The 26,015-nt window shown below is 46.9% G+C and overlaps 1 protein-coding gene across 5 annotated transcripts in view; it reads right to left on the bottom strand.

Annotated features, from left to right (window-relative positions):
* ERI3 (ERI1 exoribonuclease family member 3) overlaps nucleotides 1-26,015 on the bottom strand; it is a 131,814-nt gene that overhangs the window by 57,366 nt on the left and 48,433 nt on the right. For 4 of the 5 annotated variants that reach the window (XR_011727066.1, XM_071750394.1, XM_071750395.1 and 1 more), the window contains exon 6: nucleotides 21,570-21,642. Coding sequence is in view for 4 of the 5 variants with exons in the window: in XM_071750394.1 (XP_071606495.1) it covers nucleotides 21,570-21,642 (73 nt within the window). In the remaining variant the exon portion in view is untranslated. Of the gene's footprint in view, nucleotides 1-20,721; nucleotides 20,999-21,569; nucleotides 21,643-26,015 lie in introns of those variants that run through there. The other variant, XM_071750396.1, reaches the window with a different exon arrangement.

Here is a 26,015-nt window from a genome sequence, read left to right as displayed (position 1 = left end):
AGAACCTTACTTGAACAGATGCTGGTCCAGACAGTCCCACTTTACCCCACTGCTGGGGGCTGTTGCTCTGCCCCCAGAGCATGATTTGCCCCCTGCAGGCTTGATAACGGGACCTAACTCATGTTATGAACCCCTCGTTCAGAAGTCTTCAGGGCAAAGATCCCAAAGTGACTTTTGATGAAACACTCCCTGTCTTCTCACAGACCCACAGTGCTTCGAAGCCCAGTGCAGTCCTTAGGAGGCAAAGGTAGTGTGATGCAGCCCTACAGAAATGATCCCACTTTTTTCTGCCTAGTAGGACAGGAGCTCTGCTTCAGCCATGCTGACTCCCCACTGCTCTCTGCAAAGCCACAGCAGGAGACAATAACCCATGGCCATGGCTCCAAACCATACGCCAAGGAAGGATCCCACCTCCACACAAGGCTGTCCAAGAACTTGACAGGAGTCTGTTTGAAAAAGATGTTGAAAGAAATGATCTCTTTAAGTGCAATGGGAGATATTTGTCTCTGATTTACCCTTGGCTTTTTGCTCTGGTTCAGGTAGGAGCGGTGTGGGATGGCTGGCAGATCTGAGAGCATGGCACGCCCCAGCGGGCAGAGCGAGCAGTGCGGAGGAAGGCGCGAGTCAGTTTGGAGTGCTCCCCATTTATCAAACTCATGCAGCCCGCCAGCAGAGCGAGTCTTTCTATCATTACAGCTCTCAAAATCCGATTCATACCACTAATCCTGCCTTCATTCTCCCAGATTAATAACATCTCTTTCAACCTTCACAGTGTGATAAATAGACAAAGAGAGAACAAAAGGAGAAACAGAAGTGAGAGAAAGAGCCAGAGCAACTCCACATAATAAAGAGAACCAAGAAAGGGGAAAGGGAAAAAAAAGGGAAAAGAAAAGGGAAAGAAAGGAGCCGGCACACTTGACTCTGCCATTTACTTTAGCAGATTCTCCCCAAGAGCTCACTGCGATCTTTAAAGAATGTAAAACATTGCTCAAAGGAAAGGCTCGTTAGCAACCCTGACCAGCCCAGGTTGGCTGGAAATCTTTTCACTTCCAGCCTCTGCTCAGGTCAGCGCTGAAAATGAATTTGTTGGTTTCTCATCCTGCTCCTCCCCACACTCCTGCAGAGGCAAAGCCTCCAGCAGATGCTTGCTCTTTTCCTTACCTTCATCAGTTTCCAAGCGGGGAATGGGGAGTTCTGCTCCAGGGATGCTCCAGCAGCTCAGCAAGCCCAAGACATGCTGCAAGAGCAGCAACACCCTTGGACTGGAACAGCAAGGGCTGTCCCAGAAGCAAGGACCAAGCATTGAGCTTGAGATGGGGCTGAAGACCAAAACCATGAGAGCAGCAGGGCAGATGTGTGGCACCATGCCATCAGTCTGGCTGGAGGGCACCCTAGTCCAGAAGAAAGGGAAAGTCTGTGTGGACACAGCTGTACTGCAACAGAGGTGTCACAAGCCCTGGCTTCCCAGGCTGCACCTCTCTGCCCCTGCCTTGTCCCCTGTCTGGGAACTCTCAGCTCTGCCCACACTGCACATCCTGGACATGTATTTGGGCCATCCAAGCCCTGCTGACAATCCTGAAGCTGGAGCCTCCCTGTCTGCTCACAGAGCTCAGCTGTGCCTGTTCCAAGCAAGGGGGTGGCAGCCCCAGGCACCCGCTCCCCAGCACTTTTCTGCTCTGGTTTGCTCAGAAACTGAGGTCCCCACAGAAAGCCAGCCTCACTGGCTCGGGTGTGCAAGGATGGAGATGTTTTCTCTTTCCCAGCCACAGCCTTCACCAGAGCTTTTTCACTCTGCCATCCTATGCTGAACACTCCATGCAATCTCCAAGTTATTTTAATAATTAAATGTTTATTGGTACACTTTTCCCATACTGCTTCCAGACTTGCCTGATTTTGTTGCCAGCAAGTTACTTCCCTTAGTTTGGTCCTTCCGTAGGAAGCACACCTGCAAAATGTTTCCTCTGCTCCCCCCACAATGAGCAGCCCCCTTTGAGCCCATCCCCATGGACTCCTGGCAGGTGCTGTGCACACTGAATAACACCATGCCAAGCCCAGACGAACGGCTGGATTTCTGGCCAGGATGGTGCTCTATTATGGCTCTGCATTCACAGCTGCCATGCAGAGGCTGGGATAAGTTGGTTTCCGCCTCCCTCCCCCCACCTCCTTCTTTTTCTTTTACACTGCTCCATATTACTCCAGGCTTTGAAGTACAGAGAAAAGCAACACTCAATGTGCCTTTTTTTTTTTTTTTTTTTTTTTAAAGCTACCTTTATCATAGCAAATCTTTTCCTTCTTCGCTGTGTTGCTGGAGATAGATATCAAGCAAAAAGAAAGTCTCCCTCTTCTAACAATGGATTTCCCTTCCCTTCTGAACTTCAAATAGAAAACTCTTATCTACAGCCACAGTTGACCAGAAGAAGAAGAAAAGAAAAGAAAACAGACATATGAACTGAACCCAGGCTCTCTTTCTATTTACTCAAAAAGGCTGTGATGGGTTCTTCAGGCAGAGATGCTCTGAACATGTTTATATCATGTATTTAGTCACTTCACTAGCTATTACCCTACCATGGAAACCCACCTTCCCTCCAGAACAACTCTCTCCTGCTTCACATCCCCTCTGCAATCTTTTATTTGCTTAGCAAGCTCCATGTGTCCGGGCCATCCAGCACAACAAAGCTCATACCTAAAGCTGGGGACAAAAAGACATCATTTCCATGGAGTGCAAATTCTTTAAGTGACAGGATGGACTATAGGTCAGATCTTGCAGGCTATAGGTGTACAAGATGCCTTGCACAGTCCTGGCTGAGACCTGGCTGCTTCAGCTACCCATGACCCACACACACCCTTCACAGCACCCAGGCACTGTTGCTGGCATTAGCCAGCTCCTCTGGTGTTTTAGTAACTCCTTTTGAACTTATCCTTTTGAACTTGTCTTACTTCTGACAGAGCCACTCCAAGAAGATACAGAACCATTAAACTTCTCTTCCCCACTTCAGTCCCTGGGTGCAGCCCTCTCCTGCCCTGGCTTCCCTCCCTGTCAGCTCCCTGATCTCCACATAAGCAACACCAGTCACAGATGCTGTGAGCACTCAAATCTTGGGGCTCAATGAGGTCCAGCTGCTGCCAAACCACCCTCACACCCTGCCCAGCTAACAGAAATTGAGTTCTGTTCTTAGCAGGTAACGCTTCTCCAAAAGTTACAGTGCCAGGACCAACATTCACACAGCAAGAAACCCAAGAGGCAGGTACCACTGTCTTCCCCACCTCCCAGTACATCCTGCTGGGCGACTTGTGCATCTTGAACACTTCCTGCTTTCAGCTGTGACAGACATGGTCACACAAGCCCTGGAGAATCTGGACTCATGATCATGGAGCACTTCCCAGCAATAGCTGCAGAGTTTTATTTCTTTCTTATCCTCTCAAATTCACCTTGAGTTCAGGCACAAATTTATTCCCACAAGGTGGATAGACAAACTGTCCTCCCCACCACTTGTGGCACCATGGACTCTGCCACCAGGGTTGGATACAGATATTACCACTTGTTATCCCCCAGATGAAGACACTTGCTACTGGAACTGGAGGCAGAGTCCCAAATCAACCAGGACAGAGAAGGCAGGAAACTTTCCAGATCGTTTTCCATTAGAAATAAGAAGTCTTCTTAATCAAAAGCCAAACCTAATTTTCAATAGGATAATTTGGAGCTTTGGGCCAGAGGGAAGATGAACTCCCATCTGAGACACAGCCAAGAATCCTCCACAGTCACACATGGGGAAAACATGCAAGTCCAAGCTCTGCCTCATTCAGACCAGAGATAGTTTTGGTAACCCCACCTGCCACCCAAGCAGCCCTCAGCCAGGAAAGCCCAGCCTGCAGCTGTCCAGCTGACTCTCATGTGAATTCCCATAGAGCTTTCCAAGCAGTAACATCATTCCCTTCACATTAAACTGCAAAAAAAGCCCCCAGTGTTCTTCCCTCAGGGTAGTCCCGGTGTTGCAGAAGGCTCCTCCCTGCGGAGCTGCAATGGGAAGATCCATCAGACAAAGCACCTTCTCTTCAAGCTGTCTGGTGACAGATGTTCAGCCAGCAGAGCAGGGGGCTTAGCGGAGAACCGCAGAAGCGGTCTATAATTCCTGCTCCTCTCCTCCTTCCTCAGCGTCTCCCTGGAGAGACACGATGATGGACAGTGACATAACTGACTGTTCCCAATCAAGGTAATGTAAGTAATGACAGCTGACGTGATTCCTGGAACGTGCAGGCACTGCTGGGCCATGTGCCTTGCATATTGTGGGCAGCACTGCCAGAGCTTGTGGAGGGAGAGGAGGCTGAAGCCTGGCTAGGGGACAGAGGAGAAAGAAGCCCACGGTGAGGAAGCTGTCTTCAAACCACCTGCAAATAGTTCATTACATCAGCCTGTAAACTGAGCAGGAGACAAAGGGAGGTGGGTAGCACCTATCTCATGGAGCAAACCCCTCCTGGGCTGCACACAATGCCTGTCTCAGACCTGGACACCACTGTATCCCCTCTCTAGTGTCATTAAGACTGCAGTACCCCATGTCTTTAGGAAGTGACTTGTTGTGGTCTTGCCTGGCACCTCAAGGTTCAGCAAGGCTTTAATGCTGGCCCTGGCCCTGCCCCTGCTCCTGTTCCCCTCCACCATCAGTGACTATCTCGAAACGAGAACACAGTCAATAACCTGGAGCTCATCTTCCTGGTGCAGCTGGTGCACAAGCAGCACCATGTCATCTGAACCCAAGGCCAGGGGGTGCACCAGCCCCTGATCACACACGAGTGTGCAGAGACTTGTGGATGGAAGGTACTGTGAAAGCTCATAGCTGCAGTCCTCAGCCAGAGCCTCAAAATTAGTTGGCAAATTTAACATGCAGAGAAGCGACCGATTAATAACCCAGCATTGACTTAAGAAGACCTTGAATAATACATAGTGCTTGTACATGGAAGGGGAAAAAGTCAAGTCCTTCTGCTTGTCAAGCATATCCGCCTCCCAAGCACCAACACTCAATGAGAAACCTCCCTGCCAGCCAGCTACAGCTTTACGCAGCTCTTCGGAAATGCCTTTTGCTGAGATGAATGGCAAAACTTTGCGCCAAGTTACACTGGCATTTGGACAGGACCAAGTATGGTGTTGCTTCAAATGCAATTAGCATTGCCTGATAATAAAGTCCCTTTAAAGCTGCCAAGAGAAAGAGACGGCTGAGTGCTTGCAGCCCACAATGATGTGCCACAAAGAATCCTGAGTTGGCCACACCAATGAGTTATTCCAACACTCCCCCACCCTTGTCTGCACTGCAATCCTCCCAGCAGCTTGGCCATGTCAAGGAAAAGTCAGACGCAAATAGAAAAAAGATTGGCAGTATCTCAGGTGCAAGCACTGGGCTTCAACGCATGATGATGACAGCAGATGTAGCTATCAATGGACTATTCCCTTCCATAGCTTGATTTCAGCTTCTGTTGTTTAATGCTGGTTTTGAGCACTGGAATCAGCATCCCTGTGTGGTGCTGTCTACTTTGCTAAATAATGATGGCAGCAGAAAAATTTGCTCCCTTTTGGGAAGACTCCAAACCAGATCTACCAGAAAAATGGTGTTTACCTTGACAACAGCTAGTATTTTTGTATAGGGGCTACATTTACCATGCCCAGTGGGAGAGGGGTGAAGTGCTGCAGAGCACCAGGGATTTGTAAGTATGGTGAATCTTGAACACCTTAGTTTTTGAGGGGGAGAAAGATGCCCAAAAGCAGAGACACCCAACAGCTGATAGTTCTGACTCCTGTGGCTGAGCATCCCTCCTCTGCAGCCAGCCCACAGGGTGTTGCATGGATTTCATGCCTGCAAAGTAATTTCAAAATGAACTCAAAAACATGCCTTGTGGCTAAAGCCCAGAATCAAGAGAGATGAGCCCTAATTCCTATTCCAAACTCTGATACAGACTCACAGGAAAATTTTTCAACTCACCTGTGCCTCAGTATCCCCAGAACATTACCTATTGAGCGTTATGTGTCTAAATTCATTCATGTCTTTAAAAATCTTTAGCAGCTACTGCCTGAAGACCAAAGGACTATCACTACACAAAACATAAGCTGTGCATGACATAAGGTCAGAAAGCATTTTAAAAACCAGCCAGCCAGTGCAAAACGCAAGGGAAAAGGTTTGAGCGAGAAACAGGATTTGTCTTCTTCAGATGTAAATGAGTGCCAGCTAGCAGCAGAGCTCCAAAGACACACATTTTAGCACTGAGAAGTGTCTCTACAAAGGAGACCAAGAAAAAAAATGTGACAAACAGGCTCAATTCTTGGAGTTTGATTTCCAGAGCAATAAGTGCAAAAACTGAGCCCAAAGAAAAGATCTGTATTAGCAACCAAATCCAATCATTCCGATAATAAAGAAGAGACATTCAGGCTGGTGCAGAACTATTTCCAAAGAGAAGTTTGTCTCCCCAACCCTTTCACACCCTGCAGTGGCTCAATTGAAGAATACTTAAGAAGTTGAAAGTTTGGTCATAATCTGTAAAAAGCCTCTGAAATGCGACATCATTTACTCTTCTGTGGTATTGCTCAGCAGAGCTAATAAATCTTGCATGAGCAGAGCTGATTCTAATTTTCTAATATGAAAAGGCATTTGGATTGAGAGAGAGGGGAAGATAAAAGTGATTGAATCTCCAATAGCCCAGCGTCAGTGACAAGAAACATCCTGCTATGGACCCCAAGGAAGAATGGCTCCCCCTCCTCCCTGAACCACAGGCACACTCACCCACTCGCACATCCAATTCTCCCTGCTTTCTGCTCACCACGTCTCAGTCTCCCCTATTGACAGGACGTGGTTTTAAACACAGTTACACAAGTTATCATTTCTGCCTTTTGATCAATCTGAATTTTCAGGACAATTACCCTCTTAATCAATGATTGCTATCAGCAGCCCCTTGGATTCTTCACCAAGGCAATCGTGCCGCCGGGGCAGACGGCGTGTGCATATGCAATGAAGCTGTGGGGAGGTGCAAGTCCATCTTCCCCTGACGTAGTCGTCGGCTGAAAGGGTGGAGAGCTGTGAAGGCCACTTCAAGGAACACCTGACATAAAAAATAAGTGGAGGGAATTAAAAGGGACGTTGTGCGAAGTATCTGTGGCACAGCTGGGCTGGGGGAGACCAGCGACCTGTCAAAAATATTGAGTTGAAAAATACGCCAACTAAACCAACAGATTTACCATCCACTGAAACTATATATTTAAGAGCTATCTATAGCCAGCACTAACAGCTCCTAATGAGGCTAAGAAAGTCCTTTTCCAATTAAAGCCTGAACCTATAAAGAAATGTGGAGAGGCAGCTTTTAACATTGTCTAAAGATGTGGGATTTGGATTTGGGTTTTTCCACATTATTTTTTTCATCAGAAATTATTTAATATCACCAAAATGCCCCTAGCACTTATATACACAAAGCAAACCTCCTGCTGCTTTCCCTGCAAGGAATATGTGTTTCAGTAATTGATGTTTGCAGAGAACCTCAGCTCTTGGAGGATGCAGCTCCTCTGAGGCATCTCTCAACACCAGAGAAACATTGCCCCAGGAATTCAGACACCACAAGAAACCCCAAAGCAGCTAAAGCCCAATTGCAGAGGACAGATCAGGGCACCACTATGTCTTTGTGAACAGTTCCTGTGGGTAGAGTGGGTAGAGAGGCTGCATCGTCTCCCAGGTTTGGAAAGCATCCTGCACCTCGTGGGTGCTGTGTCGTCAGGAGGGAGCTTTGGAATCTGGAGGGCTGCAGGGAAAAGTTGCCAGCAAGCAGCCAAGCTCCCACAGGGGAAGGTGCTGTGATGGCAGCGAGGTGGCTTCACCATCTTGACCACCAGATCGGGCTGGCAGTAAGCAGCAGAAGCAGCGCCAGGTGAGGGTTGTGGGCCAGCTGCCTTTGCAGGCTGCTGGCTGGAGGTGCTCTCTGAAAGGCACAGTATTTCACTAGCTATTTTACATGGAGAATTGCCGATCAAAGATATCCCTACTGTGTACTCCAGAGCAATAAAAATAAAAAAAAAACCCACAAGAAGAATTCTTTAGGCGGGTAATGGGCATTTTATTCCTTTTTATGACACTAAACATAGGCAGCTGGCATAATTACACCACAATAAAGGCATAATGTGCACCTAGCAGAACAAACTCATACTTTTGATAATTAGGCAGAGCAAACACAGTCTGGGTTTCAGTCACAGAGCTTCACTGTCTCCTGGATCTGCTGGAGCCCCTGTGTCTGAAGCACGTAGGCCCCATCCCCAGAGCTGGACCTAGGTGGGCCCTGTGGGAAAGGCTGAGCAAGCAGAGCATCACTAGAGTTCTCCTGCATCAAGAGGAACAGTCAGGCAGCTCCACTGTGTAGAGCAGACCGAAGGCAGGATGCAAGACAGGGAGGTGCAGGATGGGTCCATGTGCAGCTCCGAGAGGCATCTGGAGAGGACATAGGGTAGAGCGCCAATGTGCTTCACCTCAGCACTGACTGACCCCACAGCAGAACTAACACTCTGGGGACAAATCATACAACAGTTCAGTGGCAATGGGAGGCCAAAACCACAGGAGAGATGCAGAGTTCTTTTGGGTTTGGCAGCTCTGCTGAAGCCAGCTCCAGGAACTGGAAGGGCTGAGCAAAGGCATACTGACACCCTTCCACATCCTTCCTTGGCCAAAATCAGTCTGCAGAGACAATGTCCAGAGGGAAACTGTCCCCTTTGCCAAAAGGTAAGGACAGAAGACAATGTTCCAGGAAAGCTAAAAGACCCCCACCTACAGAAGGGGGCCAGTTTAGAAATCATAGAGGTTAGCAATTACCTTGCTGAAGGCTTTGTTCTCCCATTAATACTGGTAGTCCTGCTAACCTGCAGACCTGCCTCCTCCAAAACACACCAGCAAGCAGCAAGCACGCTCCTCCAGCAGCTGCAGACATCAACACAGGATAGTTCTTCCTTGGGCGAGGAGCACAGTCAAGGCAGAGATCCTAAATGATCTCTAAAATATTAATAGCATCAATCAGAGCCAGGCTTGACAGAGGTTACAACACTGGGAGAGCACAGAGAGCAGACTTTCCTCTCCTGTTGTCACAAGACCATACATTAAATATCCAGAGTTAGTTTAAAAATGCATCTGAAGGATGCATGCAGGAACAGTACTGGCAAAACAGTGCTCTAAGGCTTTGTCTCCAAGCCAAAGAAACTTGACTGCTGCACACAGGAGAGAGACCAGCTCAGCTACACTCCATCCTGCACAGCTTAACAGAAGTTGGTGGCTTTAAGGTATATTGAGTGCAACGCAGAAATGTAAGTGTATCTTGGTTCTAAAAAGGTGAAAGCAGTGGAGTGGATCCATCAGCCCTGAGTGAAACCTGCATATTCATCTGTGGATAGGATGTCCAAGAAAACATAGAACATCTCATTATATGCTTCTTCAACACAAGATTTAACACAAGGAAGGAAAGATGCATGTTGTCAGCAAACATAAGCATGCTGCCTCCATTCCTAGTGATGCTCAGAAGGGCACAGCTGAAAACTGGATGGGGATGGGTACTGAGCAAGCTTGAGAAAGCTGCAGTGCAGCAACCAGATCATGACTTCAGGATGGCCATTTGCTCAAGAGCTTTGATGCCGCACAGAGCCGCCAGCAACATTCATCTCAGAGGACCCAAGGAGAAGATGGTCCTGGTCTGTAGGAGACAGTGCCCACACAGCTGGGAAAACCAGCCACTGTGAGATAGCCTCTGGATGGGCTCATGCTTCTGAGTGATCAGAGTCTTCCTCTCCAGCAGGCCATAAAATAGGAGAAGATTATGCCTAGACAAGGGCATAAACAAATGCAGACTGTATTTGCAGACTTTTCAGCCAGTTCTTAGCAAGCCACTGTGATAGATCCAACCCATGGGCTGCAGGGAAAGAACTCAAGCAAGGAAACCTGCAAGTGGAGAGAACAAAAGCCAGGATGGAACCAGAAGTGCTGTGCCAGCATGGGGGAAGGGCAGTGAAAGACTTTTAATCCCAACTCTGAAATCAGCTTCCTTAGTAGCCTTGGGGTTCTGAGAGATTTAATTAATTAATTTAATAAGTGTGATGCACTGTAAGTTATTAATATACAAACATCTTGCATTTCCCTGCTCAACATCTCCTGCTGCTTTACATCAAGCCCATGAGAAGCAAAAGGCAAGGCACAGTATTCCTCTGTGCAGTGGGGCAGAGGCTGCCCACCCACACTTTCCCAGCCAAGACAGCAGTAGCAAAGTCCCATCACTTTCAGCAGGACATTGTATCATTCTCAGCACAGGGCACCCCGAACACATACAAAAAAAGCTCTTTTCCACTTACTGGCAAGCTGTTTGCTACCATAAACCAGCCTGCTGCTGCAGGCAGTCACTCTCCCTCCTGTAGCTACGATGGCTTGGTAGAACAATGAGAACTGAACCAGTTATTGTTTTAATCCCCAAGGCAAGAAAATCTGATTAACCCCTGTCCTTCCCCAGAGAATTGCACAGGTCCACTTCCATTCTCCTACATGGAGCTCCTGTCTTTTAAATGCAGAGAAAAGAGAGGACACAGCTCCTTTCCCAGGAACTAAGCAGCTGTGCTGGTACCCATTTAAAGCTCCAGCTGAAGGCCTGGGATACAGGGATGCTCTGCTCCTAGCCTGACCCAGGGGACTCTGGGAAAGGCCATCTTGCATGCACTGTGCCTTTGCTTTCCAGCTCCTCCTGGCCTGGAATGCAGCACACGTTACAGGATTATTGTAAAACATGCCCTGCCTCTAATCCCTTCTCCTCTGCCTTGCCCTGGTATTGACTGCAGGGAGCTGTGTCAGGCTGGGGTCAGGCTTACCTCTTGCAATACCAGGGCACACAGAAGGCTCCAGCCTCTCTGGCTGACCTGACCACAGCATACATGAAACACAGAACACAGGCAGCCCTATGCCTTCCCATCAGCAGGCACGTGAGCTTGGAGGTCCTCATCTTCTGCCAGCAGCACACAGACACAGTCCTGCTTGCGTGTGAAATGCCAAACCTGTGCCAGACCTGTACTTGCTGGGAGACTGAAGGCCTAATTCTGACTGTCCTTAGGGCTTCCCTGGTTTTCCAGCTGACAGGTCCCTGCCACATCATGACCAGCTTTGCAGCAACTCCCTGACTGTCCAGACCCCACCATGGGGACCATCAGGCCACTTCAGCCTGCATAACCTTGACACTGCAGTACAATTTTTTTCCAATAGCACAAGTTGCTTAGATAACCCTGTGGGTTATTTTGCTCGCTTTCAAATACTCTTTCCAAAATTTTGTCTTTGGCACATACAGCACATTGCCCCATAAACAGGCAGGACCAGGAGAGCCAGCTCCTTCTTCAACCTGCAAGCAGCAACAGGAGTCAAGGTATAAAGGTCGAAGCACCTTGTTTAACCTCAGCACCAGCACACACACACAGCCAGATGGGAACCAGGAGGCTCCTCAGTGCAGGGGACAGATGTTCAAATCCCCCAGCAAGGGAAGTGCAGGCACAGCGAGATGCAGCCGAGCAATATGGCACTCAGCAGGAGGAGAAGCAAGCAAGGTCTGAGCAGCTGCCTCTCTGCCTTTTGCCTGCAGGCTATGGCAATGTGCATGAAGAAGAACCACAAATGCCAACCTGCCTCCAACCACCTGCACAGTCAAGGATGCTATCAGTAAAGCAACCACTGCAGAGCACTCAGCAAACCACTGCTTACAATTTCCTCCAGGATGCAAAGTTTGTGCACTAGTTAAAAAAAACAAACAACAAACCACAATAGCAAAAAATTACACTCTCTACTTTGTCCAGTACCTGCAGGCTGTATGATGTCACCTAAGTTAATTGTGTTTCTCAATTTCTCTTGAATCACACCTTCCTACCTGATGTGAGAGCCCTCTGTATGTATGCTCATATACAGCCCTCTGTATATGAGGCTCAGGTCCCTGCTCGACCCTGAAGACACTGCCAGATGATAAAGTCTGTCTTGGGAATCCCCCAGTACAACCATCCTCATCTGGGCAGACAGCATCAGGAGAGAAGTGGAGACTGTATGTGGAACCCAAGGCAACCACCCCTTATTTCGCTGCTCAGGTATTTTTGAGTTTTAGCAACATGACCCAAAGAAAGCAGACAGCCTGAGTCCAAGTGCAGAAAGTGTCACAGCAAACAGGGTAGAAAGGGAGAACCCACACTGTCTGGTTCAAGGCAGGAGCAGATGAACCCATACCATATCCTAACATATCCTTTTAAACTCTGAAAAATTTCAAGAGCTCCTGGTCCTATATTCCTGCCCTCATCCACAGAGACTGTTTACTGAGCAGGTATGGACATGACCAAGAGCTGTCTACTACAATCACCCCAAAATAAACTTTTCCCTTCCTCCGAATGCTTTCACTCCTATAAAAAGAAATATTTCTGCTTAATCTTCTCTAAGCTTAACATCCCAGATCCCCCAATCTTCCCTTGAGGTTCATGTCTTCTAGCTCCCTTCTTTTGTTCCCTTCTGGGCTTTCTGCACCTGTATGCAAAATAGGTTTGCTTCAAAGGCTCAAACTAGGCTCCAAAACGCCTTATCTGCAAAAAGAGGTGAGATTTTAACACACACCTAACACAATTTTAATACATCTTTGCAAATGAGAGTGTAGGAGAGCCCCAATAGTATTGAAGTTAACCCATGTATTAGAGGTTGCAAAATGAAAACATGCTGAAAAACATGCAGGAGAGCTACAGGAAAAAAGGACAGAAGGATGGAAGGAAGTTGGAAGGAAGAGTTTGCTGTTAACAGGACCAAAATACTGCTGTGTACCCTTTGCACTGGCATAGTGGCTTCCACATAGCAGGACCTTGCCAGAGATTGTCTTTACCCACTCAGCAGACTCTACAAGGCAGTGAGTGAGGAACTGCATGTGCCCAGCCCACAGTCTTCTGTTTGGTAAGAGTTTGGCAGCAAGAAAGGTGCTCTTTCACACACATGTAGATTTCATGGTCAAAAGGAATTACTAAAATAATCTGCTATTTTGCGGGCCATGAAACTTAGCTACTTTCTGGTGTATAAAGACCAAGAACTTACATTAACCCTCTGGGAATTCCAGAACAGTTCGTACAGACACACTCCATAGAAAACTGCTCCTGTGCTTTTAGGATGCAATAAAAAACCCACCCCAACAGAAACAAAGGAGAGGGAAACACAAAACCATTTGATTTAGGCAAAGATGGACACTGATTTTTTCTGCTCTCCTGGGATGGGCATGTATGTTACTTTGCAAGTCATCCAAAACCATTGAAATCTCCAGGCTGTATCTAGAGCCCCTCTCAGCTGTAGCAAGACCAGCTCCTGAGACTGCAAGAAAAGAAAATGAAATGCAAGGCTGGGATCATTACTTTGAAACTATAAGCTCATGCCACTGAGCCAAAGCCTGTTATATTGACATGGGTTTGTGTCACCCTAGCAGCAGAGATCATTCTCCATCTCCGCTGCTCAGCTCCCATCCTCCCAGGACAGCTGCCAGCACCGTACTCCGCAACACTCTGCAAAGTCTGACTACAGAAAAATTCCCAGTGCCTCACCCATCTGGTTAAAGTTACAGGGCTGAGCTACTGCAGAGTGAAAAATACCCTGCTGACTGCTCCACCATGCCTGGGTAGCTGCTGGCAAAGCACAAAGTACCACCTGCAGAAGAGAAAACAATAAAAACCTAAAGTTTCCTTCCCTGGGGCAAAGCCCTGAGGGGAGTGTTGCTTCTTAAAGCCTCCAGTATTTAAAAGGCACAGAATTTGCAACCAGATGTCACACAGGATGCTCCTGCTCTGTGTCTCCTCTCAAGGGCCTGGGCAGCAGCTCTGAGTGGGACAGACAATTCTGCCTGAGAACCCAGGCTGAGGAGGAGAGAGCAGAACCTAGAACAACTACTGGCCTTGCAGCCTGCACACTGTGCTTCACTTTGTTTTATGTGAAGGTGGATACCAAAACCAGCCCCAATGGTTACTCTGCATTATGTGAGCCCCCTACCCATAGCCCATATTGCAGACCCACATCAATAATCCCTCGGCCCTTCTGGTTATAGCTTAGAGAGAAACCAAGGCAAACAAGTCTGATGCATCAATACATCCTGTGTCCTTTTCTGATGAGACCAGGAAGAAAGCAAAAAGACCATTAAGGACTTGCAGACATTCACCCTCTCTTCCCAGCACAACCCCAGCTTGTTGGTTTTTCTTGAAAATGTCTTTTTCTCCACATTCCTTGTTAAATAAGAAAGGGAAGACAGGTCCCTCCACAGTGGGACAGCGAGGGCTGCTCCTTTAAGGGCTCTCCTAGATGCCCTTTCCCTTTGAGATGACTATCCTCGACTCCCTCCTTGTCTCCCTCCCTTTGATTTAAGAGTTCCTCTCCTGGCCCTGACAGTAAGGTATTTCTGTCCCACAGATTATAACTCACTCTGGGCTATTATTCAACTCCCAAGCCCTGGCCCTGCTGCATTTAGTCCAAACATAATATCCTTCATGCATATATTATCTGTCTCCCTATTATCTGGAATCATTTCGGAATTAAATTTCAGTCCTGCAATATTGGCTTGAAGAGCGGCTCGCTTTATGGGCTAGTCAAAGGTTAGAATACCAATCAAAATAACACTGCCGATGCAGAGAGACATTTTAATATTCCAAAACCCGGTAATTGTAAAAGGACATAATATTTTTTCCCTGATTACCCCAAAGGCAACACATGTTAACAAGGCGAGGGAGAGAGTGAAAGAAATTTCAGAGTTCAGACAGCTGCACGACAGATTTAAAGGAGAAGTCGTGGATGGCTGCCGTGCTCCTGCCCTGGAGCCCGAGGGCTCCCCTGCCCGTGCCAGCGGTGCCACGCTCCCTGGGATGCCGTCCCCTCCATCCCCAGCCTCACGCCACACCTCCCTAAGTCAGGAGCCTTTGAGGGTGCTCTCACCACAAGGGAATGGAGAAGCCAAAGCTACGCTGAGACTGACGGTCAGAGATTATCACAGCAGAAGTAACCACTGCCATCGGCTGGCCTGACCTGCACAGGCCATGAGGCTGCCCGAAAGTAATTCCTATTTGAACCGAAGTTGATCTTTTTAGGAAAGAACTTTTCCCCTCCTGAGCTGGAGAGTTCACCGCAGCCCTCGGTAAGTTGTTCCAACAGTTCATTACCCTCACTGTAAAAATCTGACCCTGAATTCCTTTGCTTTGGCTTCCAGGCACTGGAACTGTTTATGCTTTTGTCTGCTAGACTGAAGGAGCCCCTTGCCACATTCGGGCTCTCCCTTTAGATACTTAAGGACCACAGCCAAACCTCCCTTACCCCTCCCTCCAGTACCCTGAACAGCTCCCAGGATCTTTACTGCACAGTGTTCCCATGGGTCTTGCCGTTCACATCCAGTCTTCAAGTTTCCAGAATCCCTTCCATTGCAGAGATGGGACCCAGCATCCCATACTGGTAGAACTCAATCCAAAGGAAGAGAAAAAAGATGATCCAGCCCCTCTGCTCCTACTTACTATTGCCAGTTGATAAACCCAACAGCAGCCACCTCCTGCAGTATCTGCACACTTTATCAAAAATGATTTTTATGTTTTCTTTCAGGGCACTGATAAAAGTGTTAAATACAAGAGGTCTGAGAAATAGATCCCTGTGGGACCCCACTAAGAAGACATGCACTCCATGATGATTATCCATTTACAATTAAATGCTAGGAGCTGTCAGTTTGCTTGTTCTTAATCAATGTAATGTGTGCCATGTTGATTTTGTATCACTCTTGTTTCTTAATCAAAATGTCATAAGGTACCAAGTCAAATTCCTTCCAGAAGTATATTACATTGACATGGTTACTTTTATCAACCAAACATGTAGTCTCATAAAAAAAATATCAAGTTAGTTTGAAAAAGATCTAGTTTCCATAAATCCACATTGATTGGCATTATATTACCCTCTTTTCATTCTTTATTAATCAACTATGATATCTGGCTTTTCATTACTTTGCCCAGAATTAATGTCAAGCTGATAGGGCTATAATTACTTCATCGGTCATCCCATTTGCCCTTCTAAATTAGTGGTACAACATTAGCTTTCTTCCAGTCCTCTAGAACTTCCCCCATGTTCAAAGACTTATTAACAGTCAGCTCTTTCAAACTCCTGTAAACCAGCTATGCAAAATGCCAGCTGAAAGCCGCCACTTAACTTTAACAGAAAACTGTGTTGTAACAGCAAACCTCTCGCTCAGCAACATGGCATCCTCTGCCTTTCTGTAAACACAGAGCAAAGCATTTGTTCAACTCAGTCATTTTGCTGTTACAAGCAATTTCTTCCATTCTCTTCCAACTATGAACCAATGCCATCGCAATGACACTTTTCTTTCCTCATCTTGGTGGAAAAGACACTCTTACTCCCCTTGACCCTGGAGCCATGCTTCTCCTTGTGTTTTCTTTCACATCCTCTCCTGTTTGTACCTTTGGAGAGAGGCTTTCCAAAGCCAAGAGCTCCACAGCAAGGGATGAGGAGTTCAGGAAAGCACAACTCCCACTGAAAGAAGGTGTGACAGGGTCTCAGAGCTCTCACCTGTGCTGCAAACCAGCAAGGCACTGAGCATCGAGGGCATATGAGCAGTTCTTTACACCTAAGTGGCAACATCAATGCTTGTGCTCTGGCCATGAAGGACTCTGCCTGAGTCCTCCTCTGTCATTTCTAACCTTACTAGACATTTTATACTTCCTATAGTCAGTAACTGAATAAACAGGGAATTGATAACAATCCCAGAAAGTCGTCAAGAAGTTAGACCGAGAAGTTTCCAGGCATAAGGGCCAGACACTAAAACATTTCTCAGTTGTACCCATTTCAACATTTTTCATCTAAAGCTATCAAGACACTTCAGCACCAAGTGCCTGAGAAGCAGTCAGAGCTCCTCCTCCCACTCTGAAGGCAGAAGGAATTGTTAATTCAGAGGAGAGACAAAAAGCTGTTAGCAAATCTTTGTTTGTTTAAGATGTGTTTATTTCTAGTTGCCAAATATTAATAAAAACATCCTATTACATGCTTCCTCTGTCAGATTTCACAATGTGAGTAGGTGACCTTAAAACATTTGAGCATGTGTATTAACAATTTGATTCCAGCTAGAAGTATCTACAGAGCAATAAAGGATGGGCCTGGAAAAGAGCAGCTCTGCACACTGCTGTGGCACCCCAGCATGGCCACCCTGTGCTCCCCAAGGCTCCATCAGCTCCCCTTCCTGATGTTCAGATGGGGCAAGGTGCATTCCTCCACATGCATTAATCAACCCTTGCCTTTCATAAAAACTCTCCTGGACTTCGGAAGAGTGTCAAATTAGGACCAATTTCTGTCATCTCTAAAGCACCCATTATGAATGTATCTAAAGAATGTTGCCCTCTGTGAACAGAAATCAAAGATCGTCAAGCACACATTTAACAAGGAGAGCAAGACTTGAATCAGCTTCCTCTGGACCTCTGTGTCTAGCACTCACTGTTTTTACCATTCCAGTCTATCAGAAACTTTTATCCTTTTCTAAATCTGCTCATGCTTTCAGTTTCTACTGCATCCCACAGCAATGAATTTTTCTATTTAATCACACATTAATTATATATTCTGTTTATTCATATGTTACATCTGCAAGCATCGGCTGCTGGCCTCTGGGAAGGAGAGGATCTCAGTTAGACCCCTGGCCTGGCTATTTTGACACCCTTCTAATGCTTTTCTTGCACAAGCCAATTGTAAGAAAATGTAGCTTCACTGCTCTTCTTCCACTTCCTCCCTCCACCAAACCAACTCTCCCCTCTGTGACATGCTCCTAGCCCAGTGGTACCGGCACTCATGCTGCCCGCTGGGTTTCCCATTCCCAGGCTCCCAGTCACCCTGCAATTGCAGGCACCCTGTCCTCAGCCTAACACAGAGCTGGCTCCAATCCCCAGAGTCAAGATCTATCATGGGATCAACCATTCTGTTAACATAACCAGAACCTGGAATGATAAACCACAGAGACATCCAAAAGAGCAGAGGGAATCACAGAGCTGATCCTTGTGTTAGAATAAGCACTAATGAATTTATCCAGGCTACCTGAGGACACTGTGGGAACAGCAGCTTGGTTGTAGCTCATTAGCTGCAGCAGCTTTTCTTTTCAGATAAATCTTGATCTGCAGCCTCCTGCTCCCTGCACATATTTTCCCACTGGTGCCCCTTGCTCCTGACACAAAGCATTCTCTGCTATTCATGTCCTGAGCATCCAGCTCCAACGATGCAGCTCAGGTTCTGCACCTCAGTCCTGACACACAGGGCCTCTAAGAATCGACATGACAGGCACATAAGGAGAACTGGCAGATGTGATGGTGGCTCTCTATCGAGATGGTTTAGGGGGATATATCTGAAATGTTGCAGCATTCAAAGAAATCCTCCTCTGCTTTCTGCTGCCCTCCCACAAGGCTGAGCTAATCGAAGTGAAGAACATGATAAACTCTCTGCCCCAAGTCAGCTGTACACTGACAGTTCACCAGAGATACAAGATCGCTCAGTGACATTAAAAATGTCAGCAAACACGGATCAGGCTTGACAGAAGGGATGCATTAACAGGCTGGGGGGGGAACAGGGCCAGGTAAAACTTCAGCAAACACGGTCAAGTGCGCAGAGAGCTTTTCTCCTTTTGTTCTCCACAGGAGGCTTTTTCACAGATCCCAAGATGCTGTGGCCACCATAGCAGCAGGCAGGTGTGGAGCTCAGTAACACCTGCATGGACAGATAATCCAAAATGGTCTCTTGGGACCAAACAAGTGTGGCAGCTAACAGGCTGATTGAGCTTTCCCAAGAGGCAAGTCTTGGATATTCTGGAAAAGGCCTGGAGGCACAGGGTGCTCACCTCACCTGCTTCTGCAGCACAGAGCTGCAGGCAACAGAAGTTTATTGAAGAATGAACCCTGAGAAAGACTGTCTCACCACCTCAAGAAGAGGGACTGCTGTGCTCTGGAGCATCCCACACTTTGGCAGAAGCTGCACAGACAAGGATTATTTCTTCAGATGGAGGCAAAGAGGACTTCAAGCTATGTGTGCATGGGCAGAGGGAATATGGGCTATATTTTGTTGCTACTACACACAAGTCCAAAAAGACATCTGCCCATGCACACACCTTCCTGTACATAATCCCACCCTTTTGCATTGTGTTGTATTTTGCAGCAGCAGCTCCCTAACTCAGTAGGGTCCTCAACATCACTGCTCACAAGCAGAGACCCAAAGGACAGAGCAGGTGCAAGTGGAGCCATCCTGCTGCTCTCAGTCACACATGCTATTTACACACACATTAACTGTTTTCTTGACATCTGAAACATCAAAGTCTAGAAATGACCTAGAAATTAACAGTTTCACACTACCTTCTCTCCAACACCTTCACTTCATAGACCTGGTCAGAGGCAGACTCAGCCTAAGAGGCATTTCTAAGCCAGGAACATGTCAGAGGGAGGGGAAAAGGGGCCACCTGAGCTATGCAGGAAAGAGCAGGGGGGGTAAATACCTGTCTGACCTCATTTGTCCCATGGGGTCCCATTGCTTGGCCAGAATTACTTATGTGGGCTGGAAATCCTTTCTGGCAAAAACACACAGGTGGCTGCCCCACAGACACCCTCAGAGAGCAGGGCAGTGAGTAGCACAGAAAGATCCTTACCCTGTGGTAAGAGCAAGCTGCAGGGGAGGCAGCTCTTTAGGCACAGGTCAGGAGAGGTCCCTATTCTTTTCTTCAACCAGGGTCACTTCCCAGAGAGGTGCAGGGACCCTGGTACCACTCTGTGTGGTGGCATCAGTTATTAAACTTCAGATTTTTAAGGGATTAGAAGAGTTGGAGGAAGATGAAACTTTGTCCCACGCATACCTTTCACACACGATCTAAAGCAGATTTGAGCTTTAATTTCTGAGTGACACATCTGCAGAGGGAGACAACCCTAACCCATGTGCCCTCACCCTACATGCACAGCCTGTGACCCCTTCAGAGAGCTGGGCAGGGGAACACTTCCCTGCAAGAGCTTCCTTCTGGCTCCTGCCTTTAGCTCTGTGCTTGGTAGTTCATGGATGGTCATCAGCCCTTAACTTAGTATCACAGTATTTCCTAAAGCACAATATAGGAACACCCAACTTGATGAACAGCCACTTGCCTGGATGTCCACATTACAATGAATCTCAGCTCCTAACACACTAAATCCAGGACCCTCAAACTATGGGAAAGAGCCGTAAATCTTTCATCCAGAAGCCCAGAGGAGGAGCACAGCTGGATCAACCTACTTCTTAGTGAACGGCATGTTACATAGGGATTCTTTTGTTTTGTTTTCTTAAATATTATTATTCTGCAGCCATCAACCTGCTGGTTATATAGCTGCTATCCATTCACCGGAAGTTTAGTGAACTTCAAATGGCGATCATTAATGGTCACTGAACTGCAGAATGCCCCAATGTGCTTTCAGATTTCATTTACCAAGGACCAGCAATCAGCCAAAAGATTTGCTCTGACAGCAGGGAAATACAAGACCCTTTGACAAGTTCAGCCAGGAATGTGCTGCCAGCATCCCTTGTTAAGTTCATGTTCTACCCTATTTGATGGAACAGATCATGCAAATTGTCCTTCTGTGGCCGTTCAGCCTGTCACTCATTTGTCCATTTAAAACAATAAATAAATAAAAGAACAAAAGAAAATCCCACAAGTACAACAAGCTGATTACAAGCAAATTTCACTTACCAAGACCCCTAATTATCAGAAAAAGGCACAACCCCCCAAATAAAATATTAAATTGGATGGGGGGAGGGAATTGTACTCATCCAAAGGTTTAACCAGAAGGGCCACCCCAGTTTCTCTTGTGCACAGACCCCAGCCTCTCCCTTCATCCTGTTACTGCTTGTAATCACACTTGTTCTTTCCTTTCCACCTTGATTTGTGGCTTAAGGCATCACCACATTTTCCTTTGCAGATGGAGCAGCTGTGCCAGGTGACCCTGTGGAAGCACAGTAGGTTGCTCTTTAACCATCCAGACAAGGCATGAAGCAAAGTGAAGTCTAAGGCATTTTGCTTTTTAAAGTGACTACTGGTTTCTTAGATGGATGTGCTGCTGAGACAGCTCCCCTTCCCCACAGCACATAGGGAAATACGGATTTTTATTTGGGGAATATTCTCACGTGTTTATTAACCAAAATTCTATCTGAAGGGAACTGAGCTCTGAGGAGCTTTCCATGTCTGCAAAACAAAATGGAGTCAGCAACACTGGGGCCAACACAACCTCTGCTGAAGAGAGGCCTTGCAGTGTCCCACTATTATGCAGAGACACCACACTGTGCCTGCCACAATGGAATTCTCCCCAGCTGCAGAACACATCCCATCAAGTACAGTAAGACTCTATTAGAGAAGATACAATAGGGAGCCGGAGGACTCTCTCAGCCCTGCTTCTGAGAAAATAACTCATTTCAATGCAAAACAGCAGTAGTTATTAGACACCTCCTTAAAGAGGAAAGGAGAAGGACAAGGGGAGGAGGGTGAGAGGGAGACAATGGCATTTTGCACAAAAGTACCTTTTTCAGATTAATCCACTGTTTGAAGTAATCAGCAACCGGCAGCCCTAAGTACTGGCATTGTCCTGGTAACCTGTAAGAGAGAAGAGAGAGCAGGTTTGATTCAATCAGTGTCCAGACAACAAACTCTGTTTTCTTAAGCGCATTTTGTTCAGAGATGGAAGAGACCCTCAAGTCTGCTGTAACATGCTGCACATCAGAAGAATGTGGCTCTTGGAAAAAAAAAAAAAAAAAATCTCATGAGAGTACAGGTTGGCTAAACACTTACATACATTCAGAAACACCCAGGCTTCTGACAACTTTCAGATCGGATGTTTGGAACACAAGCTGTGTGCAAGTGCAGCATGCAGCTCCTCTCCACAGTGGCTATCGCACAAACATGACTGGAGCATCCAGGCTGCCCTAAGGTAGGTGAACTCATCGCAAATCCTTGCAAAACGACCCTGCTCAGCTAGCTGCTTACAGGGCAGACAGAACTGACGATGCACCTGACATGCCCTGGTACTCTTCCATTTGGCCTTTATGGCTGAAACAGCAAATGAGATACGAGAGAGGGAAGGAGGAAACAACGTGTTCAGGACCAACTTCTTAGGGCTAAGAAAGCAGAGCCAAGTTTCTTGGAAGAAGAGAGCAGTCATAACTCTGAAGATGCAAGATGTTGCACTGTCTTATTGCAGGAGCCAGAGCTGGGAGCACACGTCTTTAACTTCTCCCTACAGAAAGTCACCAGAATAGGATTCACAAAACAAACCGGCACCAGCGAGGGAAGTGGATTGCATGAAGGGACAGCAGAACCCCAAAATTTGGAAAGCTCTTTCTGTCACACTGTGCCAACCCCAGTGTGTTCACAGGGGAGCTATGATGTGCCCCTCAGAAGGGAAGGCTGAGCCGCAAAGCCACGTGGCTCCAGCTAAGCCTGTGCAGGGAGATGAGTTATGTGAGTTTTCCCCAGCCAGTTTGATCTGATCAAGAGTAATTGATGGATCTTGTTCATTCACGTACTGCTGAGCACGCCTGGGGCACTGGTCACAGGATCTCTAACTGAAGCAAAGGAACATCCCAAATAAATATGTCAACTAAATAAATGACTAAATTAGACCCGTTTGTGCATGTTAAAAGCCACAACCTCAGAAATCAGCTTTTGCAAACAGAGGGGGATGGGGATTCTCTCAACTTCCTTGAGCATCTGGGGACTGTTGAGGGAGGTTGTAGGGGAGGAGAGAAGACCTGCAAGTGCCAGCATCAGCTGCTCAAACATCCCAACACAGGCCATGTACAGGGCAGTCTTCTCCCACTCTCCACAGGGGAAAGAGTGAATAATCCAGACTGGATGTCAGATTTGGAACAAGCTGCCCTCAGACATGGATGTGAGCTATATTACACCTAAGTGCTCATCTCAGCTCCAAACTCTCTGGTGAACAGAGCAGCATTTCTTCAGCCCTACAAGAAGTTTCACAATAAAAGATGAAGGAGGGACACAGGTAAGCCACCCAAGGATAATTTGAGACACAGGATAGTACAGTACCAGAATGATCTGGTCTCTGTGTTGCCTTCATTTCTATAGGAAGAAAAGGAAGGAAACTGGCAAACATTTACAGGGGAATGTCCTGGGAATACATGGCCAATAGAGCCAGCACACCCTGGGCCTCAGCAGTTTACCAGCTTTGTGAGCCCTGCTTAGGCTAAGAAAGGAATAGACTCCGTGCCAAACCCAAATGCCTTGTCCTAAAAAGATGCACATGCCATCATTTAGGAGCAATAATTTAAGTCATACAATCACATTTGAATAAGGAGGTCTAGAGAAATCTCTGAAAACAGGAAGCCTGTCAAAAGCATGAGCTTGTAAGCAGCAGGGCTACAGCGATTTGCAGGTTAAGCAATATGAGGTGACAGGATGGTCTCATCTCTGGGCATGGCTCATCTGATGCTAGCACCATCGTGCTGAAATAAACCACCTGGAGTCACTCCTCACAATTGCATAGCTGTCACATAAAAAGCAGCCTGGTCCATGCATTTTACAGCCATCACACATATGTCCATGACATTCTGTAGATGAACAGACCCCACCAGCCCCAACCAGCACACAAAGAAAGCTCTTCCACCCTGAAAGTTGCTTTCTACCAGTGCCCAAATTAAAAGAATATCAGAGGAAATAGAACTGTTTGAAATAAATGGCCAGACACATAATCAGCTTAACCTCTCCTTATTCTGCTCACATTTAGCTAGCGAGAATGATGACAGCCATTTGCAAGAGGTATGTTACTGCAAGCTGGGCATCTCCTCCCAGTCCAAGAGGCTTCATAATACAGGTCTCAGCCTAGCTCCAGTTATAGGAATAATTACCATCTCACTTAACACTTGTATAGGGCCCAGAAGAAGTGAGTACAGCATCATTCTTGTTAGCCACAGGAATTGACAGCTAACCACCCTGTGCAATGAATGACATCTAAAGCATTTCCATTCCTGTGGGACCAAAAGGCCCAGCAAACTGGACAGTCTGGTTCTACTTCCACCCTGAGACTGATGGCAGAATGCCCTGGGCGCTGGACAGTGGGTCTTTAATTGGAGAAAATAAATGCTCCAAATAAATATGTCAACTAAATAAATGACCCATTTTTGCAAACAAGTAACAAACCCAGAAACTGCCTGTGAAGCTGTGTGACCTAAGGACATTCTCCCTCCCCCTCCATGCTTGTGTTCCCCTCATTTCACATTAGCACCAGAGAGATTTCAACAAGTTTTTCAAGCACTAGAAGATCTACGCTCATGTTATAACCTGGGTGGGCTGTCAGCTGCTTGGACCAAAGCATCAGTCTATTTCCCAAGATGGAAGATGCAGGTCTGGTGTTTCCAGGCCAGCAGGGATACAGCCCCTCAGTGCACTTGCCTTTTCTGAAGGACTATCCTATGGGTCTGGTTTAGTCTGGGTTATGCAGCAGTCCCAGCACAGGGAACCAAGGGCTCTCACTGCACAAAAGCAAGCTTCCCAGGTAGCTATAAAAGAGGAAAACAACCCTGCAATCTCTTTTGCCCAGCTCCAAGCTTGTCACCTGCATTAGTCCCCTACTCCTGAACCTGCTGACCAGGCAGGAGTTTCTCCAGCCATCTTCTCCAGGTTGGAATGAACAAAGTACATCTGTGGCCCTACTGGGGAACTGAAGTGCTGGAGTCTGTAAGGAAGCATCTCCATTTATCAGGGCCACTGTTCACTTGAACAGCTCTTGTGATAAACACGCTCTTATACTCAGAACAGCTTCTTGCTCTTGCAAGAGTCAACCTCACTCACTGGGGGCAGCTTTACTTGAGCAAAGAGCTTGGGATTCAGCCCTCTCTCAGGTATGGGAGAAGAGAAATGACAGCACATTTCTCTGTATTCAATATCCCATGATTCTTCCAGTTTTCCACTGAGGTCTTGCTGCCTTTCTGAACACCCCTTCAGCCAAATGCTGTGGCTTCAGAAATGGCTGCACTTGATAAGAGAGACACTTGAAAACAGCTGTGGGATTTTCCAGCCTCTAATGCAGCTCTGGTAAAGTCTATCCTCTCTGAAACAGAGATGCAAGTGCACAACCTCTGCCCCTTGCCAAAACACAGGTTCCCTTGGGACACAAAAGTCAGTGACAGCAGGTAGTATGCTCTCTGCTGCCAACCAAACAACTCCGAGCCCTCCGCTGGGTCAGCAGTGGCAGCTCTGCACCATTTTCAGAGAGTGTCATCACCCCTGGCTCTAATTTCCATCCAGCCCTGCTCCTCCACTCTGCAGGGTAAATGGAGCCTGGAGATGAACAGGATGCAAATGGGAGGCAAAGTGACATGGCTGCATTTCTCCTGTTGAAGCTGGCTCTCTCCAAGGCAGCAAGAAGCGCACAGCTTGGCGGTGATAAACGGCCTTGCTTTAGTTATCACTTTTCTTAAGTTAAGGAGAGCAGCCTAGTGATGGATGGGCTGGAATTCGGTTATCAGGGAAGGCTGTCAGCCAGAGTTGCCTATCTCCACACACATTTAGCAGGGCATCATTATGCGATGGCATGGAGTTAAAATATGACCAAGGGTATTGAAAGAAAAAGAACAGGATTAAAAAAAAAAAAAAAAAAAAAAAGGAGGCAAATTGAGCAACAATAAAGGAGCATGAGGCAAGAACGTTATCATACTAGTGACACCTTTTATCTCAGTCTGGTTAGCTAGAGCAGGGCACAAATTGGTCCTTCCTCCACTATTGTATCCTCTTGTACAAACAGAGGGAGATAAAATGTGTCACCAGTGCGATAGCATATCAATTTAACCCTAATTATCTAGGGGGTCAAAGTAAGAAATAGGGGTTTCTCGTTTCAACAGGTTCCTCTGTCTCTGCTCAGAGCCACCACATTAATATGGAAGGGGGAGGGGCAGCAGTAATTGATTTCCGTCACTCAGGTGGTCCTGGTGTATAAAAAATTAATGCTTGAT

Source organism: Heliangelus exortis, chromosome 8 (assembly GCF_036169615.1).
Source record: "Heliangelus exortis chromosome 8, bHelExo1.hap1, whole genome shotgun sequence".
In the NCBI taxonomy this organism is placed as follows: Eukaryota; Metazoa; Chordata; class Aves; order Apodiformes; family Trochilidae; genus Heliangelus; species Heliangelus exortis.
This window is presented reverse-complemented; position numbering and strand designations above follow the sequence as displayed.